We start from the raw sequence: 21,449 nt of genomic DNA on the forward strand, positions 1-21,449 counted from the left end.
TCTGGTCAGATCCTAGATCAGTACTATGAGATGCTTTGTAGATACAGGCCCAGGATTCAAACAAACTACAATGCACAGACATCGCATTGCATTTTAAAAAGGTTATGTTTGACTAAATGCAATTTCTGCAGAGTTCTGTTTGTTTTAATCCCGGGCTGTGCGGTTATTGCTCTACCCATTATACACAAATCAATTACTTAAATGAATTCATTGACAGTGTTCAGCAAGAGTGAAGACAATATATGTATTAGTTCACACTGCAGTAAATAAAGACATATCACATACATCTCCACTTTCATTTTCTGTTTTCTACATCAAGCTGCACCAGTGTCCAAAATGAACACTTTCATACTGCAGTGTAAAAATTCTTTTTTTTGTTGCTACAATATGTTTTCATTACAAGTTCATATACAGAGGGGGAAAAAAATATTTTGGGATCCATCTATTCTCAAATGGTCATTAAAAAGCTCCATGAATCACACAACAGAAAGACGGTTGGGGGAGGGGGAGTGGAAGATTTAATAGCAAACATTTGTTTTCACAAATTTGACAGTCCTTGACAGTCAGTGCCGAACAGTTAGTCCAAAGCCCCTCTCAGAAGTTTATGAAATGGGGGGCCTTGTGGTACAGTAGTGAATGTACTGTGCCTGTAAAACACACAAGTAATTATCCCAGACAAGTCAGGAAACTAAATTAGCATTGCAGGGCACTCATCAGTAAACATACACACACCAGTGCTTTATTCAGATCCTCAGATTTAAAATTAAATACTGAATTCATAGGCGTAGATGAAATAAATCGAGCCTTGGAATATAAAGAATGCAAATCTACAGTAAATGACACAAAACATGTTTTTTTACAGGCACATTGAGGACAAAAGAAGCCCGTTTACCATGTCCTCATGTCTTCACCGAATCATCCAAGCTGTGAAAGATGGCCAAACATTGCAGTGCACTTCAAATGACAAGATTCGAAGCTGGCCATCCTCTGTGCCACGAAGCAGCAGAGGAGAATAATGTGACAGAAACACAAATGTGTAGATATTAACCAGTGCAAAACATATAAATATATATATGTTTTTACAGACAAGGTGTGTGTAATCACGGCTCTCCGGGATACCAAAAACAACAATCACTATTCTGCCTCAAAAAGGTATCCACAGGTCAAAAAAGGAAAGGCAGTCGCAACCAAAAAAATTACCTAAAAGAAAAAACCATGAAGTGTATCATCCCCCACTATCGTTTAATACCTGTGATAATAACGCCTTGACAAAAAACTAAATGGGTCCGTTTGGTATTTATCGTCTAGTTTAGCGGTAGAAACCGGCCTCTTGTGAAGAGATTCTGTGGTGAGAGAAGGCTGTTGCCTCTCCTCGGCTGCGTCAGGTGCGACTGGCAGAACTGGGCAGTGGGGGCCCATCACTCGTCCGAACCAGCAGAGCGCTTCTGTGTCCGCTTGCGGGGAGATCGTCTGGGGGAAGCCTTGTCTGGGGAAACAACAGGAGAGATTTAGGGAAGGTTTGCAGGTCCTTTTTAGATGTCACTCTTTGGATCAGATATGGAGATCTTACAAATACTTTTTGCATAGGCACAGTCTAAAATCAACACCTAGCCGCATCTTGTAGATCTGTAAGAATTGGATGAGTTATGGTAGAAACTCCACATAGGCAAATATGGTGCTGAGGTCTATATCAAATTGACCCTTTCAGACCTATGAGGAGTGTCTAGGGACTAGGGATTGATGTCAGTGACCATAGATGCTACAACAGAGACTAACATGAATCAATGATTGAGATATCAGTACTTCTGAATATGCTAATTGAATTCACTGTTGAGTCAAACAGATACGTTCTTTATGTCTACAACTAGAGCAAACTTAACATTTTGCTAAACTACTACCGCTCACTCCTGAGAGAAAGGGAAGCCTCACCTCGCCGACTCTGCACTGAAGACGCAAGGAAAGAGGGAGAGAGAGAAAAGAGAATGAACCCATGCCCAGAGAGAGAACAGGTTGTTTTGAAACACCAGCCAAACAGAGAGAATTCTAAAAAAGTGAAATATCCCCAAAGTTGACAACAAGCATCTATGGAAACATTGCAACTTTACAAAGCTGACAGCAGTTGGTGAACTAGAGGGGATTGCACAATAGAAGAGCATGTAGGCTATAGAAAGAGGACCACAGCAAGGATGGGGCATAGCAGCTAGGATGTGCTTACACTTCAGTCCTCTTAAAAGCATTTCATTTGACACTGTAGCTTCAAAAGCTTTTTTCCATGCACTTATGCAGCTCAATCTAAGATATACCCATATATTTCACTTTACACTGTTAGTAACCTAGGCTCAGCTTTTGAAGGTGCTGGCACCCCGGTGGCTAATGGCTAGCATGAACAGCTAGCTCCCCTGTGGCTACTAGCTAGCATAATGTCCTGTGGCTAATGGCTAGCATAAAACAGTTAGCTCCCCTGTGGCTACTAGCTAGCATAATGTCCTGTGGCTAATGGCTAGCATAAAACAGCTAGCTCCCCTGTGGCTACTAGCTAGCATAATGTCCTGTGGCTAATGGCTAGCATAAAACAGCTAGCTCCCCTGTGGCTACTAGCTAGCATAATGTTGAATGAGTGAGTGGTGAGGTGGGGACTTACTGATCTGGTTAAGGGTCTCCTGGGGAATCCAGCTCATGTCCACATCGTTGTGGCTAGAAGTGCCCATCTCCACCTTGGCAGCTGGCCGCCTCCTCTGCACGGGGTGGGGGAGAACACAAGAGTGACCGAACTGAAGAGGAAGCGAAACTTATACTTTCACTAGACTTCTACATAAACAAAACCTTAAAATTGTCTTGCAAACTTAACTCTTTATCCCCCTCAGTCTTCTGAAATGTTCTAGTGTGGGTTAGACACTTGAACTTTCTCAATACAACATTGAAACACAATCCCCAAAACCCATCTTCCACACCCATGGCCTTTTCAACATTGTTCCCCTAGCCCTTTTATTCATTCATTCATTAATTCATTCATTCATTCATTTCCCAGTAGTGGTGATTGGTGGTGGTGACTGGTGGTGGTGGTGATTGGTGGTGGAGCATACATCCATTTTGCCTTCATTCTTGCTTTTCAACAAAATAGCTGAAACCGAACCCGCCTCTTTCCCTGTCTACCTCCATGTTCCTCAGAAAAGTAGTGGTACTAGCTCGAATCCTTTTCTGACTCTCACTGTGTTCAACCTGAAAGAAGGACATTGACTCATCAACTGACAATCATCTGAACTGGGAGAGTCCCACTGTTGAATGTGAAGAGGCATCTCCTAATTCCTTTCCCTCTGGACTGCTCATCTACCAACATTCTATGTAAATCTTGTCATGGTGCATTGCTTCAGCAAAACTATCGAAAGTACATATCTTTCGGTCTTCGTATCACTCTTGTAAAAACAAGGAAAGCACACACATAAAGGAAAAATATGCTTAAAGGTGCACTACGCAGAAATTACTCTGCCACTTCCTAGTTGCTAAAATTCTAATAGTTGAAGACGCAAAAACAAAACTTAAGAATGGGAAGCATAGAAAAAGCACACATACAACAGATCTACCGCTTCTTAGACCCGCTTTCAATGAGAATGACAGAACTACAACTAATTTCTATCTGAATTTGGTCAGGTCACCCAAAAAGTTACATAGTGCAGCTTTAATTAATTATTCTTCTGCATTCAGTGGTGTCGGCTTTGAAGCTTTACCTTTCTGGACTCTAGCAGCTGATGAAGGCCTACCACCACCAGCAGACCCAATCCAGACAGGAACACATACATGAAGATCCTAGAGATACAGAAGACAGAGAGGAGTTAAGACACCAGGTGTGGCGGCTATTTGTTTGGCAGCCATCCCCAATATGGTTTCATTTAGCCCTTCTGACCGTCTTCCAACAGAGGGCTAGCCCATCTAGTCTCACTTACGTCTCTCCGTCCAGTGCGTCCTCTCTCTCGGTGATGGTCACGGTCTGGTTGAACACAGCATCCTGGAACAAGTTACCCTGAGAGAGGCGCAAGGGAGAGGCTCAGATATCACCTCCAGCTGGTGAACTATCTTTCATCTTTCCCCATTTCATATGAAAGTGCAACCTCACAAGCAAAGGAAAGACAAGAGCCAAGGCCCACTTACGTTACTGTCCTTGTAGTTGAGGTTGATAACCAGGCCGAAGGGGCGCCCGCCCATGGGCTCGGCGGGGATGAAAGAGTACTCAAACGTGGCCTGGCGCCCGGCAGGCACCACTACGCCCAGCTGCAGGGCTGTGAAGTTCTGGATGTAAAACTGGAAGTCCTGCGGGTAGCGGAAGGATGCGTCCAGCGACTCCACCACAAAGTTGTCGCTGCCTTTGTTGGTAAAGCCCATCAGGAACTTCACAATGTCGTTGGCTGGGAAGTCTGAAGGCAAAAGACAGGAGAAAGAGCAACAGAAGAGTAGGAGTGGTGGCTTTAAATGTGAATTTGAAGCACTCAGGCTTGTCAGAATCAGATTAATTCCTTTTCATTCAAGTAATTGAGCAGACATTTGTTCAGTGCAATGTGCAATAAATGCACAAATAAAAATTGAGGTTGAAACGTATATCCTAAGCATCGTCGCTAAATTAATCCATCTACAAATACATGTCATAGTCTTAGAATTGAAGTGAAAACAAGCAGTTCAAAACAATTATGAGGAGATTATGTGCAAAATTCAACATGCAGATATGTTGAGACAAGCCCTAGTCAGTGCCTATACTCCTACCATCTCCCTTGACGAAGAGGATGGTGGTGTCAGCATTGGGGGAGGCTTTCACATCTCCTCCTACGGCTTCCTCCTCCTCTTCCTCTTTTTCTTCCGTCTAAAATATACAAAAGAGACTTTGCGTTAATTTAAAAAAAAAATATTACACACAAAAAGGCCTCGGGAGGCAGACAAAAGTAGCCTAATCTCTTACCAATTCCGTATTTTCATCATCTTCAACTTCGGCCTCGTCATCTTCATCGTTCACATCAACATCCTCCACAGCATCTTCATCAGCTGCCTCCTCATCCTCAGTAGCATCCTGGGCTGCCACCAATGGCCCTGCATTGATTGTAAGGAAATACATCCAATTTGAAATCTCACAAAATCTAATTTTGTGAAAACTAACTTGAGTTAGAGAAGTCACTGAGTCAAAATGAATCCTATTATTATGTTCACATCACCAGACCTACCATGGCTGCAGCAAGGGCGTTTAGCTACATAGCTAATATCTTATCAAGGGATTAAAACGGAGGTTGAACAAATCTTGTGTTCATTACAGTCACAGGTTTTAGGCCTAGCAAAATTAATTGAATTATCAAATAACTCATACCGCAAGCTTCTAACGTTGAACCCCTCAAGCAAAACACTGCTGGCTACAATGTCAGAAGAACAGATATGATTTTCAGGCTTTGCCAAAAATAGAGGGCTGCTTGTCCCATGTTGAAATCATGGTTTTTGATGTGAATTGAGTGACAGGAGATGAAGACTAGGCACATTCATTTCCGGTCACAACTTGCAGATTTGTTTACATGCTGCTGTGCGTTTTTGTTGCTAACCTTACTTTGCTACCTGACAACTTTACGGTTTTTACTTTTAAATTACCGTTTATATTTTTAGTTTTTCCCTCACTCAACTTTTTCACTCCGGACGCTTTATCTGGACATGGTTCGTCAAGACCTCCAACAGCTGAAGCTAAGTAGTAACATTAACATGATGCCTTCTAATTGCAGTCGCTGTACTCATAATATACAGGAGAACGATCGCCTTACGGCGAGGATAGCTGTGCTGCAAGCCCCATTACCCGCAGTATTAGACTTAAAACTAATCATCTAGCGATCATACACTGTTTACCAGGGGGCAGGGCTACCGACGTTAAGGCTAATCTAAAGACGGTGCTGGCTAAAGCTAAAACTGGCGAGTGTAGAGAGTATAGGGATATTGTTATCCACGTCGGCACCAACGATGTTAGGATGAAACAGTCAGAGGTCACCAAGCGCAACATAGCTTCAGCGTGTAAATCAGCTAGAAAGATGTGTCGGCATCGAGGAATTCTCTCTGGCCCCCTCCCGGTTAGGGGGAGTGATGAGCTCTACGGCAGTCTCACAACTCAATCACTGGTTGAAAACTGTTTTCTGCCCCTCTCAAAAGATAGAATTTGTAGATAATTGGCCCTCTTTCTGGGACTCACCCACAAACAGGACCAAGCCTGGCCTGTTGAGGAGTGACGGACTCCATCCTAGCTGGAGGGGTGCTCTCATCTTATCTAGGAACATAGACAGGGCTCTAACTCCCGTAGCTCCACAATGAAATAGGGTGCAGGCCAGGCAGCAGGCTGTTAGCCAGCCTGCCAGCTTAGTGGAGTCTGCAACTAGTACAGTCAGTGTAGTCAGCTCAGCTATCCCCATTGAGACCGTGTCTGTGCCTCGACCTAGGTTGGGCAAAACTAAACATGGCGGTGTTCGCCTTAGCAATCTCACTAGAATAAAGACCTCCTCCATTCCTGCCATTATTGAAAGAGATCGTGATACCTCACATCTCAAAATAGGGCTACTTAATGTTAGATCCCTCACTTCAAAGGCAGTTATAGTCAATGAACTAATCACTGATCATAATCTTGATGTGATTGGCCTGACTGAAACATGGCTTAAGCATGAATGAATTTACTGTGTTAAATGAGGCCTCACCCCCAGGTTACACTAGTGACCATATCCCCCGTGCATCCCGCAAAGGCGGAGGTGTTGCTAACATTTACGATAGCAAATTTCAATTTACAAAAAAAAATAAAAAAAATGACGTTTTCGTCTTTTGAGCTTCTAGTCATAATCTATGCAGCCTACTCACTCACTTTTATAGCTACTGTTTACAGGCCTCCTGGTCCATATACAGCGTTCCTCACTGAGTTCCCTGAATTCCTATTGGACATTGTAGTCACAGCAGATAATATTCAAATTTTTGGTGACTTTAATATTCACATGGAAAAGTCCACAGACCCACTCCAAAAGGCTTTCGGAGCCATCATCGACTCAGTGGGTTTTGTCCAACATGTCTCTGGACCTACTCACTGCCACAGTCATACTCTGGACCTAGTTTTGTCCCATGGAATAAATGTTGTGGATCTTAATGTTTTTCCTTATAATCCTGGACTATCGGACCACCATTTTAGGACATCAGAGGACAAAAATCAGTTAACCACCTAACTGAGGAACTCAATTTAACTTTGCGCAATACCCTAGATGCAGTTGCACCCCTAAAAACTAAAAACATCTGTCCTAAGAAACTAGCTCCCTGGTATACAGAAAATACACGAGCTCTGAAGCAAGCTTCCAAAAAATTGGAACGGAAATGGCGCCACACCAAACTGGAAGTCTTCCGACTAGCTTGGAAAGACAGTACCGTGCAGTATCAAAGAGCCCTCACTGCTGCTCGATCATCCTATTTTTCCAACTTAATTGAGGAAAATAAGAACAATCCAACATTTATTTTTGATACTGTCGCAAAGCTAACTAAAAAGCAGCATTCCCCAAGAGAGGATGGCTTTCACTTCAGCAGTAATAAATTAATGAACTTCTTTGAGGAAAAGATCATGATCATTAGAAAGCAAATGACAGACTCCTCTTTAAATCTGCGTATTCCTCCAAAGCTCTGTTGTCCTGAGTCTGCACAACTCTGCCAGGACCTAGGATCAAGGGAGACACTAACATGTTTTAGTACTATATCTCTTGACACAATGATCAAAATAATCATGGCCTCTAAACCTTCAAGCTGCATACTGGACCCTATTCCAACTAAACTATTGAAAGAGCTGCTTCCTGTGCTTGGCCCTCCTATGTTGAACATAATAAACGTCTCTCTAGCCACCGGATGTGTACCAAACTCACTAAAAGTGGCAGTAATAAAGCCTCTCTTGAAAAAGCCAAACCTTGACCCAGAAAATACAAAAAACTAAAATCAGTCTATATCGAACCTTCCATTCCTCTCAAAATTTTTAGAAAAAGCTGTTGCGCAGCAACTCACTGCCTTCCTGAAGACAAACAATGTATACGAAACGCTTCAGTCTGGTTTTAGACCCCATCATAGCACTGAGACCGCACTTGTGAAGGTGGTAAATTACCTTTTAATGGTGTCAGCGTCTCCGCATCTGTTCTCGTGCTCCTAGATCTTAGTGCTGCTTTTGATACCATCGATCACCACATTCTTTTGGAGAGATTGGAAACCCAAATTTGTCTACACAGACAAGTTCTGGTCTGGTTTAGATCTTATCTGTTGGAAAGATATCAGTTTGTCTCTGAATGGTTTGTCCTCTGACAAATCAACTGTAAATTTCGGTGTTCCTCAAGGTTCCGTTTGTTTCTATTGTTTTCACTATATATTTTACCTCTTGGGGATGTCATTTGACTTTTTAAACTCGGACAAAACAGAGATGCTTGTTCTAGGTCCCAAGAAACAAAGAGATCTTCTGTTAAATCTGACAATTAATCTTGATGGTTGTACAGTCGTCTCAAATAAAACTGTGAAGGACCTCGGCGTTACTCTGGACCCTGATCTCTCTTTTGAAGAACATATCAAGACTGTTTCAAGGGCAGCTTTTTTCCATCTACGTAACATTGCAAAAATCTGAAACTTTCTGTCCACAAATGATGCAGAAAAATTAATCCATGCTTTTGTTACTTCTAGGCTGGACTACTGCAATGCTCTACTTTCCGGCTACCCGGATAAAGCACTAAATAAACTTCAGTTAGTGCTAAATACGGCTGCTAGAATCCTGACTAGAACCAAAAAAATGTATCATATTACTCCAGTGCTAGCCTCCCTACACTGGCTTCCTGTTAAGGCAAGGGCTGATTTCAAGGTTTTACTGCTAACCTACAAAGCATTAAATGGGCTTGCTCCTACCAATCTTTCCGATTTGGTCCTGCCGTACATACCTATACGTACGCTACGGTCACAAGACGCAGGCCTCCTAATTGTCCCTAGAATTTCTAAGCAAACGGCTGGAGGTAGGGCTTTCTCCTATAGAGCTCCATTTTTATGGAATGGTCTGCCTACCCATGTGAGAGATAAAGACTCGGTCTCAACCTTTAAGTCTTTACTGAAGACTCATCTCTTCAGTGTAGTGTAGTCTGGCCCAGGATTGTGAAGGTGAATGGAAAGGCTCTGGAGCAACGAACCGCCCTTCGTGTCTCTGCCTGGCCAGTTCTCCTCTCTCCACTGGGATTCTCTGCCTCTAACCCTATTACAGGGGCTGAGTCACTGGCTTATTGGGGTTCTTCCATGCCGTCCCTAGGAGGGGTGCGTCACTTGAGTGGGTTGAGTCACTAACGTGGTCTTCCTGTCTGGGTTGGCGCCCCCCCTTGGGTTGTGCCGTGGCGGAGATCTTTGTGGGCAATACTCGGCCTTGTCTCAGGATGGTAAGTTGGTGGTTGAAGATATCCCTCTAGTGGTGTGGGGGCTGTGCTTTGGCAAAGTGGGTGGGGTTATATCCTTCCTGTTTGGCCCTGTCTGGGGGTATCATCGGATGGGGCCACAGTGTCTCCTGACCTCTCCTGTCTCAGCCTCCAGTATTTATGCTGCAGTAGTTTGTGTGTCGAGGGGCTAGCGTCAGTCTGTTATATCTGGAGTATTTCTCCTGTCTTATCCGGTGTCCTGTGTGAATTTAAGTATGCTCTCTCTAATTCTCTCTTTGTCTCTCTCGGAGGACCTGAGCCATAGGACCATGCCTCAGGACTACCTGACATGATGACTCCTTGCTGTCCCCAGTCCACCTGGCCGTGCTGCTGCTCCAGTTTCAACTGTTCTGCCTGCGGCTATGGAACCCTGACCTGTTCACCGGACGTGCTACCTGTCCCAGACCTGCTGTTTTCAACTCTCTAGAGACAGCAGGAGCGGTAGAGATACTCTCAATGATCGGCTATGAAAAGCCAACTGACATTTACTCGAGGTGCTGACGTGTTGCACCCTCGACAACTACTGTGATTATTATTATTTGACCATGCTGGTCATTTATGAAAATTTGAACATCTTGGCCATGTTCTGTTATAATCTCCACCCGGTTTCTTCGTAGGTTTTGGCCTTTCTAGGGAGTTTTTCCTAGCCACCGTGCTTCTACACCTGCATTGCTTGCTGTTTGGGGTTTTAGGCTGGGTTTCTGTACAGCACTTTGAGATATCAGTTGATGTAAGAAGGGCTATATAAATACATTTGAGTCTACAGTGTCTAGAAGCGACTTCACTATACATTTTCTGGATTCAGGTTCACTCAAACATCGTTTTAAGCGTTGTTTTACTATTGGCAGATACAGCTGGTTTTGGGTTTATATACTGCTCAAAAAAAATAAAGGGAACACTTAAACATCACATCCTAGATCTGAATGAAAGAAATAATCTTATTAAATACTTTTTTCTTTACATAGTTGAATGTGCTGACAAAAATCACACAAAAATAATCAATGGAAATCCAATTTATCAACCCATGGAGGTCTGGATTTGGAGTCACACTCAAAATTAAAGTGGAAAACCACACTACAGGCTATTCCAACTTTGATGTAATGTCCTTAAAACAAGTCAAAATGAGGCGCAGTAGTGTGTGTGGCCTACACGTGCCTGTATGACCTCCCTACAACGCCTGGGCATGCTCCTGATGAGGTGGCGGATGGTCTCCTGAGGGATCTCCTCCCAGACCTGGACTAAAGCATCCGCCAACTCCTCGACAGTCTGTGGTGCAACGTGGCGTTGGTGGATGGAGCGAGACATGATGTCCCAGATGTGCTCAATTGGATTCAGGTCTGGGGAACGGGCGGGCCAGTCCATAGCATCAATGCCTTCCTCTTGCAGGAACTGCTGACACTCCAGCCACATGAGGTCTAGTATTGTCTTGCATTAGGAGGAACCCAGGGCCAACTGCACCAGCATATGGTCTCACAAGGGGTTGGAGGATCTCATCTCGGTACCTAATGGCAGTCAGGCTACCTCTGGCGAGCACATGGAGGGCTGTGCGGCCCCCCAAAGAAATGCCACCCCACACCATGACTGACCTACCGCCAAACCGGTCATGCTGGAGGATGTTGCAGGCAGCAGAACGTTCTCCACGGCGTCTCCAGACTCTGTCACGTCTGTCACGTGCTCAGTGTGAACCTGCTTTCATCTGTGAAGAGCACAGGGCGCCAGTGGCGAATTTGCCAATCTTGGCGTTCTCTGGCAAATGCCAAACGTCCTGCACGGTGTTGGGCTGTAAGCACAACCCCCACCTGTGGACGTCGGGCCCTCATACCACCCTCATGGAGTCTGTTTCTGACCGTTTGAGCAGACACATGCACATTTGTGGCCTGCTGGAGGTCATTTTGCAGGGCTCTGGCAGTGCTTCTCCTGCTCCTCCTTACACAAAGGCGGAGGTAGCGGTCCTGCTGCTGGGTTGTTGTCCTCCTACGGCCTCCTCCAAGTCTCCTGATGTACTGGCCTGTCTCCTGGTAGCGCCTCCATGCTCTGGACACTACGCTGACAGACACAGCAAACCTTCTTGCCACAGCTCGCATTGATGTGCCATCCTGGATGAGCTGCACTACCTGAGCCACTTGTGTGGGTTGTAGACTCCGTCTCATGCTACCACTAGAGTGAAGGACCGCCAGCATTCAAAAGTGACCAAAACATCAGCCAGGAAGCATTGGAACTGAGAAGTGGTCTGTGGTCCCCACCTGCAGAACCACTCCTTTATTGGGGGTGTCTTGCTAATTGCCTATAATTTCCACCTGTTGTCTATTCCATTTGCACAACAGCATGTGAAATGTATTGTCAATCAGTGTTGCTTCCTAAGTGGACAGTTTGATTTCACAGAAGTGTGATTGACTTGGAGTTACATTGTGTTGTTTAAGTGTTCCCTTTATTTTTTTTGAGCAGTGTATATCGATTCGCTCTCAAATATTTGTCATCTGATGTATTAGTTTCAGTCTGAATCGTTTCATCAAAACTTTGCTGCCAGCTCCTGATATCAGGGCATAAAAACTATAATCCTGAATTAGTCTAGTGTTCATGTGCACCCAGCTATATTCAGTCCAAGTTTGTTTTCCCTGGATAAACTAGCTGAACTATGCTAGTTTTTCATCCTCATTGCCAAACTCCATAAATACTGCACCCTCAACTTCAAAATTCCTTTTTCATACAATCATGTAAACAAGACATTTTCTAGAAAGAAACTTAAATGATTTGTTTGTGGAATAGTCATGACGGGTTCAAGCCATCTGTCGTGTCGTCAGACAATGGTGGCGAAGGATATCATTGCTACTTAAGTTCAGTTTGGAGATGCACCAGCATCATTGGCGTAGGGTTAGCTGGACGTATCTGACAGGTCTTGGAACTGTGAAAACAGGTAGCCTCTCCCCTCTTGGCTCAATGGGATATATAGTGATTTTGTCAACATAGCCAGATATGTACAAAGTCTTGTACCTTTAACCTTTTTAATCTGACTACCGTATTTGTTGATTAAATCAGACTATTAATATACTGAAAAAAAAGAAGAAAAAAAAGAAACATGTAAAGTCTTGGTCCACTTTTACAAATGCAGAAAAAGCTACATTTCTCAAAAACTTGGTGCACAAATTGATTGATACATCCCTGTTAATGAGCATTTCTCCTTTGCCAAGATAATCCATCCATTTGTCAGGTGTGGCATATCAAGAAGCTCATTAAACAGCATAATCATTACACAGGTGCACCTTGCGCTAGGGACCATAAAAGCCACTAAAATGTGCAGTTGGGTCACCCAACGCCACATATGTCTCAAGTTAAGGGAGTGTGCAATTGGCATGCTGACTGCAGGAATGTCCACCAGAGCTGTCGCCAGAGAACGTACTGTTAATTTCTCTACCACAAGCCGCAGCCGTCGTTTAAGAGAATTTGGTAGTACGTCCAACTGGCCTCACAACCGCAGATCACGTGTATGGTGTTGTGTGGGCAAGCGGTTTGCTGATGTGAACGTTGGTGGCAATATGGTTATTGGATGGGCAGGCATAAGCTATGGACAACGAACACAATTGCATTTTATCGATGGCAATTTCAATGCACAGAGATACTGTGATGAGATCCTGAGGCCCATTGTCATGCCATTCATCTGCCGCCATCACCTCATGTTTCAGCATGATAATGCAGGACCCCATGTCGCAAGGATCTGTACACAATTCCTGGAAGCTGAAAATGTTGCAGTTCTTCCATGGCCTGCATACTCAGACATGTCACCCATTGAGCATGTTTGGGATGCTCTGGATCAACGTTTAAGACCGTGTGTTCCAGTTCCCAACAATATCCAGTAACTTAGCACAGCCAATGAAGAGTGGGACAACATTCCACAGGCCACAATCAACAGCCTGATCAACTAAGTGAAGGAGATGTGTCGCGCTGCATGAGGCAAATGGTGGTCACACCAGATACTGACTGGTTCTCTGATCCATGCCCTACCTTAAAGAAAAAAAAAAAAGGTATGTGACCAACGGATGCACATCGGTATTCCCATGTGAAATCCATAGATTATGGCCTAATTAATGTATTTCAACTGACTTATTGCCTTATATGAACTGTAACTCATTGAAATCTTTGAAAATGTTGCGTTTCTAATTTTGTTCATTATCGACAACGTTAACTACTAGTTAGCACTACTACTAGCTAGACACCTTCCACCAAAGAGCACACGGATAGATAGTTAGATTAAAGACGATCAACACAACATAAATCAATTTAACTAGGTGATGGTGTAGATACAAATTAACAACCTAGATAGCTAGCTACATAAATGACAGCTAGCCGCAAGCTGGCTGGTAAGGACACGTCAGTCTAGCTACTGTAGTTACCGAAGCTTCCACTTTTGACTGAGCAAGAATCACTATTAAATTACATTTGAAATGAATAGGTACTAAAACGTGTAGCCCAGTATCGAAACAGACAAAACTGTTATTTGAGAAGGACAGTAGCTACAATGCCGTACTAGCAGAAAATAATATTTGCACATGTCAAAATGCGCTTGGGACACTGTCAGACAGTGGCTTTCCATAAAGCTAACGTTAACTGTAATAGCCAAGGTTGTTTCAATTCAGCTAGTCAACCCTAATTCCAGTTCGATAGACTCACCTTTCATGATAATCGTTGCCGGGAAAGCTAGTAATACTAGCAAAAGCAGTTTAGGAAGAAATGTCATCATTTTGATGTGAAATCACCTCCTTCACTAGGAAACGTATGGATTCCCTGAAGCCTAGCTGCTACTTCTTCTTCGATTAGGTTTAACGGCGGTTGGCATCCAATAAACGTGCATTACTGCCACCTACTAGACTCGAGTACAACTCCCTTGTACTTTTCTTGAAAAAATAAATTAACAAATACCCTACCATCTAACACTAACACTCACAGCAACAAAAAAGTACACCACCCTACTCCACTATTTAAATATATTTAGTCCTACCTCAGGACAACAACCTGAAAGGATGGGACACCACTACCACCCGAGTGGCGCAGCGGTTTAAGGCAATGCATCTCAGTGCTAGAGGTGTCACTACAGACCTTGGTTTGATTCCAGGTTGTATCACAACCAGCCAGGATTGGGAGTCCCATAGGTCGGTGCACAATTGGCCCAGCATCGTCTGGGTTAGGGTTTGGCCGGGGTAGGCCGTCATTGTAAATAAGAATTTGTTCTTAACTGACTTGCCTGGTTAAAAAAATAAAACTCATGTCAAGTCTCGCACACCCAAATACCTCTCTGCAGCTGCCACCACAACCTCAATTTTCTGTGACTAAAATCCATCACTGCAGTACATTTGATAACCATTGCTATAAATGCTAAAAATCCAATCTTACTGGAACATAAACTCAGCAAAAAAGAAACGTCCCTTTTTCAGGACCCTGTTTTTCAAAGATAATTTGTAAAAATGTCAAAATAACTTCACAGATCTTCATTGTAAAGGGTTTAAACACTGTTTCCCATGCTTGTTCAATGAACCATAAACAATTAATAAACATGCACCTGTGGAACGGTCGTTAAGACACTAACAGCTTACGGACGGTAGGCAATTAAGGTCACAGTTATGAAAACTTAGGACACTAAAGAGGCCTTTCTACTGACTCAGGGTCCCTGCTCATCTGCGTGAATGTGACTTAGGCATGCTGCAAGGAGGCATGAGGACTGCAGATGTGGCCAGGGCAATAAATTGCAATGTCCGTACTGTGAGACGCCTAAGACAGCGCTACAGGGAGACAGGACGGACAGCTGATCATCCTCGCAGTGGCAGACCATGTGTAACAACACCTGCACAGGATCGGTACATCCGAACATAACACCTGCGGGACAGGTACAGGATGGCAACAACAACTGCCCGAGGTACACCAGGAATGCACAATCCCTCCATCAGTGCTCAGACTGTCCGCAATAGGCCGAGAGAGGCTGGACATAGGGCTTGTAGGCCTGTTGTAAGGCAGGTCCTCACCAGACATCACCGGCAACAACGTCGCCTATGGGCACAAACCCACCGTCGCTGGACCAGACAGGACTGGCAAAAAGTGCTCCTCACTGATGAGTCGCGGTTTTGTCTCACCAGGGGTGATGGTCGGATTCACGTTTATCGTCGAAGGAATGAGCGTTACACCGAGGCCTGTACTCTGGAGCGGGATCGATTTGGAGGTGGAGGGTCAGTCATGGTCTGGGGCAGTGTGTCACAGCATCATTGGACTGAGCTTGTTGTCATTGCAGGCAATCTCAACGCTGTGCGTTACAGGGAAGACATCCTCCTCCCTCATGTGTTACCCTTCTTGCAGACCCATCCTGACATGACCCTCCAGCGTGACAATGCCACCAGCCATACTGCATGGCTACCACAGTATTCTGCAGTGATACGCCATCCCATCTGGTTTGTGCTTAGTGGGACTTTCATTTGTTTTTCAACAGGACAATGACCCAACACACCTCCAGGCTGTGTAAGGGCTATTTGACCAAGAAGGAGAGTGCTGGAGTGCTGAATCAGATGACCTGGCCTCCACAATCACCCGACCTCAACCCAATTGAGATGGTTTTGGGTAAGTTGGACTGCAGAGTGAAGGAAAAGCAGCCAACAAGTGCTCAGCATATGTGGGAACTCCTTCAAGACTGTTGGAAAAGCATTCCAGGGGAAGCTGGTTGAGAGAATACCAAGAGTGTGCAAAGCAGTCATCAAGGCAAAGGGTGGTTACTTTGAAGATTCTCAGATATAAAATATATTTTTATTTGTTTGACACTTTTTTAGTTATTACATGATTCCATATGTGTTATTTCATAGTTTTGATGTCTTCACCATTATTCTACAATATGGAAAATAATAAAAATAAAGAAAAACCCTTGAATGAGTAGGTGTGTCCAAACTTTTGACTGGTACTGTATACACAACGTCATCACATCTGAAGGGATTTACCTGAATTTACTTTTTGTGAGAGAAAGTGGATAGATATCTTCATTTTGTAAGCCTACATTTCTTTAAAACAAATAAATACATCACATTTCCTATCAAATAGTACACAGAGGCATTTAGACGTGTGACTTGACCTTTATAGTACACTCCCGGGTTGTAAAGTGGAAGTGAAGTAAGATGGTGTTCAAATGAGTCAAGAAAGACATCTTTCTCTGCATGTCTTCAAAAACAGTTATTTCTGCAGTCACAGTGTTTCACAGCTGTCGTCCACTTCAACAGCCTATGGAGAAAGAGGATGTAGTAAGAGATGGATCATTTGCTCAAATGTATGATGGGAGGGATAATGGATGAATGAATAGGCCTACAGACCTTAACAAAGTCCTCTTCAATGAATTCAGCCTCCTCAAGTTCTTCTGCTTCTTCCTCCATACTGTCTTTAGTGCATGGAGAGCCTTTCTGATCATTCTTAATCACATATTCCACTTCATCGTCTATCTCTCCTCCTTTCAATATTTTATGCAATTTCTCCAGACTGGCACCAAAGTTCCAGATGGCTTGGTTCCTGCCTGCATCAGTCTTACCCGGACTGTAGACTTCAGTTGTCTTAGAAGAAGGCACACTTGAGCCACACCTGGCCCCTCTGAACTCAAGGGAAGCTGCATCTCAAAGCACAGATCCCCTCCACTCCCTTTGAGATGTAGGTAAAGACTGTAGTCTGCTATAGAGTTGCTGTAGAGCTCCACCTTCTCACCCACCCCCTTACATTTTACTCATTTAGCAGACACTCTTATCCAGAGCGGCTTGCAGTAGTGAATGCATACATTTCATATATTTTTTTCTCCGTACTGGTCCCCCGTGGGAATCGAACCCACAACCCTGGCGTTACAAACACCATGCTCTACCAACTGAGCCACACAGGACCATCATCCAGAAAGCCTTTCTCCTCCACTGATTTTGGAGGCTGCATAGCACATTCCTCACTTCCCTCACCTCCCTTATTTCCATGGCCCAGCAATGACCTCCTCTCCCCTTCCTCCACGAACGGTAACATCCTCCCAGGCTTCCTACTCTGCTTGTTCTGGCAATCCACCAGACAACTCTCCTTCTCCCGGCAGGCCTTTCTCAGCCTGTCGGTGGTGAGAGCCAGGACCCAGTTGGCCTCTCTCAGGTCGTGGATCTCCTGGTCCTTGTGGTGGCAGCTCTCCCTGGCCAGCCTGAGGCCTCTCTCGCTGACCTCGGCCCTCTCTAGCAAGTCCGACTCCATATACCTCAGCTGGACGTTCTCCAACTCCAGCCGACTCAGCGCCCGTTCGTACTCGGCCAGACAGTGGCTCACCTGGCGCTGGTGGGGCGATTTTGTCCGACACATACAGAAGCTCACGCCACAGGAAATGCTGCATGCTGTCTTTGGATTGGTCATCGCCAAGGACAGGGGGGGGTCATGAACAAGGGCATGGCAAACCAAATCTGTCACAGTCGTTCGCATCTGTGGACAGTTTATGGGGTTGAAAGATATAAAGACCTACTTATCTAGGCTATTGAGGAATGATCACTTTCTAGCTCATGAAGTAAATCAGACTGATGAGTGAACAAAATTACTGAGAACATACAGAAAACGAAAAGGAACGTTTGCTATTGAACAAGTCAAGGTAGTTCCTCCCTGTTTCAGGTTTTCTTCTGTTTGACGCCTAAACACAACCAGGGTGTATTATACCACTAACCCTAGCTTCCGGTCCACATCCCGGTTCAAGCCTAACCCTAATTTCATGCACACATCCAGGTTCAATTCTAACCCTAGCTCCATCCACAACCCTAACCCTAGCTTCATGTCCACATCCAGGTTCAACCCTAACCCTAGCTTCAGGTCCACATCCAGGTTCAATTCTAACCCTAGCTCCATCCACAACCCTAACACTAGCTTCATGTCCACATCCAGGTTCAACTCTAACCCTAGCTCCATCCACAACACTAACCCTAGCTTCCTGTCCACATCCAGGTTCAACTCTAACCCTAGCTCCAACCACAACCCTAACCCTAGCTTCATGTCCACATCCAGGTTCAATTCTAACCCTAGCTCCATCCACAACCCTAACCCTAGCTTCATGTCCACATCCAGGTTCAATTCTAACCCTAGCTCCATACACAACCCTGACCCTAGCTTCATGTCCACATCCTGGTTCATCTCTAACCCTAACCCTAGCCTCAACCACAACCCTAGCTTCATAGCTTCTACCCCCAGACCATCAGGCTGCTGAATAGTCAGACTGCTGAATAACCTGCTCTTCCTGTCCTCCTCCTGCCCCGACTTCCTAGAAATGATGATGCAATGTTGCTGTATGTCATTGTGATGCGTCAATTATGATGCATCATCAGTGCCTGCTGTGATCTTTGCACTTAGCTGTCAATATACTAGATATAGTAAGATATATAATAAGTCATGCTACAACCAACATTTATGCACAATAACCTTAAACAAATGGTGGTATTGTTAAATGTAAAATCCTCTGTAGCTTGTCAAAAGGTGTTTGAATGAACCAATTACAAAATCATTGTCGACAAAGCGTTTTTATTTTTCTCTCGTGACACACTGCAATTAATGACCCCAAAAATGTAACAAATGGTTAACTGAGGAAAAAGTGACACCTCAATAAACTCGGTGTTGGCGTACAAACTGAGTAAACATTTTTTAAAAGAGACATTTAAAAAAAATGGAACTACTAGAAGCAAAAACCTTTGGACAAAAAAGGCTTTATAAATTGTATCAGCAACACACCAAGCTTGATGTTTCTTGCTGTTCCGTTATTGTCTCTTAAAGGCCAATAAATATTAGCATTTCACAACATTTTCATTTGTTACCACTTCCAGTAATAAAATGTAATGTACAAAATGTTCCCACGGGGGGCCAGCACAGAAAAAAATTAAATGTATGCATTCACTACTGTAAGTCGCTCTGGATAAGAGCGTCTGCTAAATGACTAAAATGTAAAAAAATGTAAAAATGTAAAACCACGGTAAAGAGATAGAATCCCCAGCTACCATGTACCCAGAAATGAAGTCCTTGAAAGGTCACAATAGTGTGCATGGATTTTGCACGCCTTAAGATATTATAAACCATTTATAACATGCACAAATACATGTATACTCTTAGAAGAAAAGGTGCTATCTAGAACCAATAAGGGTTCTTTGGCTGGCAACATAGGAGAGCCCTTTGAAGAACTCTTTTTGGTTCCAGGTAGAACCCTTTCCACAGAGTGTTCTACATGGAACCCAAAAGATTTCTGCCTGGAACCAAAAAGGGTTCTACCTGGAACCAAAAAGGGTTCTCCTATTGGGAAAGCCGAAGAACCCTTTTGGAGCCCTTTTTTTCCAAGAGTGTACTGTCATTAGTGTTTTCTTTATAGGAGCTTATGAATAAAAAGTGTTCACAATAGTTTCGAAATCTTAAGATTTACAATCCAACTTCATATACCATTCTTACTTGACACTGTTTACATGGCAACATATGACAACCATGTTGCTAGTTAGCGCTAAATTAAGAGGACATAATCTAATTCAAGCCTATGTGAGGATAAACTGGTATATGAGATGTAAACACTCCACTGAACTCAAAGCAAGAGGTGAGATGGTGTGACTCGATTATAGTTTGTATCAACTATATTTACTTGTGGAGCTGGTTGAAACCCTTATGTCATCAGACAAACAGAATGAAGCAGCGTGTTAATGATATAAGCTAAACAGCTGACTGTCTGGCAATCACTCAGGATTGTCCTGAAAAGTTCATTTCTCCTTCACTCCCTCTCCCCTAATTTGTACATGAAACAAGGTTAGTATTGATGTCCAAATGCAAAATATAATAATTGAAATACAAAGGAGTACAAGAAGAAAGCGGGTCCCTCCCTATTCCGGTGCTGGAGGACTGGGTGGGGTGCTATTCAAGCAAACCCACTAACCGCTTTTCCAGGATAAGTCGAAAACATTATTGTTCTTGTGCTGCAAGAATGCACGTTTGGAATCATGAAGTCAACACAACGTTTGTGTGAAACTAAAATAAACTGCTTAACAAATTCAAATGTGGCTTCTAGTGTGGGAATCATGATGTTTTCAATTTCTCCCGGAAAGTGGTAAATGTATTCCATTGAATAGGTCATTTTTTATCTGCTAAATGTCTATTTGAGGGTTACAATTCTCTGATTGAACTATATATATATTTTTCATTAACTGTTCAGGTGGGACAAGCCACCAATGCTTTAAATTAAACCAAAAGCAAAACTTATTATTACATGATACATTTTTCCATGACCATTTTCAGCGGGTAATGTACAGTAGCTATGATAGTTTGGGTCTGTAGTCTAGACAGAGCAAACTGAACAACACCACCCAGTTCCTTTATCTCTGCTCATGTACAGTAGCCCTCCAGGACCAAGCTTCAAACAGACACTTGGGGAGAGGACTCCACCAAACCATGGTAAGGCTAGCCCCTTGGGTGCATTTCAATAATCTAGAATGGCCTCCTTTCCTCATCTCCTCTCCTCCAACTGTACTGAAATTAAATTAAAAGAACTGGTGGAAGTCAATTTCCCAGTAGGCATCCAGTCCGCCTTATCCCTTCCACCTATCCAATCTTTTTGTTTTCACATCAGTGCTGATTGAGGAGAGGAGACAAGGGGAGAGGAAAGGAAATCACTTAAAGACTATTGAGATGCGGCCCTTAGTTGAAGCACTCCACGTAGTTGGCAGGGAGCATGCCTGATTTGCCGGTCCTCTGAACGGTGCCGTACATCCAGCCCTCATCAATGGGCTGAGCGTTGACGATGACATCACCATCGCGGAAGGACACCTCGTCGTGGTCCTGCGCTGCGTAGTCGTAGAGAGCCCGGTAAACTCTCTGAACGGGAGGTATGGCAACAATGTTAATCATGTGTTTGTGTCTACAACATTAGTTGTACAACATAAATATCAGGGCACACAAGTCATTGATTGTGTGAATTCCCAAAAACAATTGTAAACAAATATGAGTGACATATTT

General features: G+C 43.8%; 2 protein-coding genes and 1 non-coding gene across 5 annotated transcripts in view; all 3 read right to left on the bottom strand.

The window, feature by feature from the left end:
- Window positions 1-717: 717 nt before the first annotated feature.
- Window positions 718-14,300, bottom strand: LOC106579555 (translocon-associated protein subunit alpha). Of its 2 annotated transcripts, XM_014159580.3 has the most exons (9): window positions 14,124-14,300; window positions 4,946-5,073; window positions 4,753-4,849; window positions 4,147-4,409; window positions 3,942-4,018; window positions 3,726-3,804; window positions 2,642-2,735; window positions 1,930-1,944; window positions 718-1,486 (listed from the first exon to the last, which is right to left on the bottom strand). In XM_014159580.3, the coding sequence occupies exons 1-9, from the start codon at window positions 14,191-14,193 to the stop codon at window positions 1,419-1,421; spliced, it is 891 nt and encodes a 296-aa protein (XP_014015055.1). In that variant the 5' UTR covers window positions 14,194-14,300; the 3' UTR covers window positions 718-1,418. The 2 variants fall into 2 exon arrangements, with proteins under 2 accessions (XP_014015055.1, XP_014015056.1); XM_014159581.3 differs by lacking the exon at window positions 1,930-1,944.
- Window positions 14,301-17,269: 2,969 nt separating this feature from the next.
- trnat-ugu (transfer RNA threonine (anticodon UGU)) lies at window positions 17,270-17,345 on the bottom strand. Its single transcript has one exon. It is a non-coding gene; the product is annotated as a tRNA-Thr (tRNA).
- Window positions 17,346-18,969: 1,624 nt separating this feature from the next.
- LOC106579556 (LIM zinc-binding domain-containing Nebulette) overlaps window positions 18,970-21,449 on the bottom strand; it is a 78,632-nt gene continuing 76,152 nt past the window's right edge. For both annotated transcript variants that reach the window (XM_045702701.2, XM_014159582.3), the window contains one exon: window positions 18,970-21,308. In XM_045702701.2, the coding sequence (XP_045558657.1) occupies window positions 21,132-21,308 (177 nt within the window). In that variant the 3' untranslated portion in view covers window positions 18,970-21,131. The remainder of the gene's footprint in view (window positions 21,309-21,449) is intronic.

This window comes from Salmo salar, chromosome 19 (assembly GCF_965601325.2).
Source record: "Salmo salar chromosome 19, fSalSal1, whole genome shotgun sequence".
Taxonomy (NCBI): domain Eukaryota; kingdom Metazoa; phylum Chordata; class Actinopteri; order Salmoniformes; family Salmonidae; genus Salmo; species Salmo salar.

Coding starts and splice junctions, on each gene's coding strand:
- LOC106579555 (XM_014159580.3), bottom strand. CDS start 14,193: ATGATGACATTTCTTCCTAAACTGCTTTTGCTAGTATTACTAGCTTTC. Junction 4,410..4,752: donor CCTCTTCGTCAAGGGAGATG/GTAGGAGTATAG, acceptor TTTTGCCTTCAG/ACTTCCCAGCCAACGACATT. Junction 3,805..3,941: donor GACGCACTGGACGGAGAGAC/GTAAGTGAGACT, acceptor CTGTATCTCTAG/GATCTTCATGTATGTGTTCC.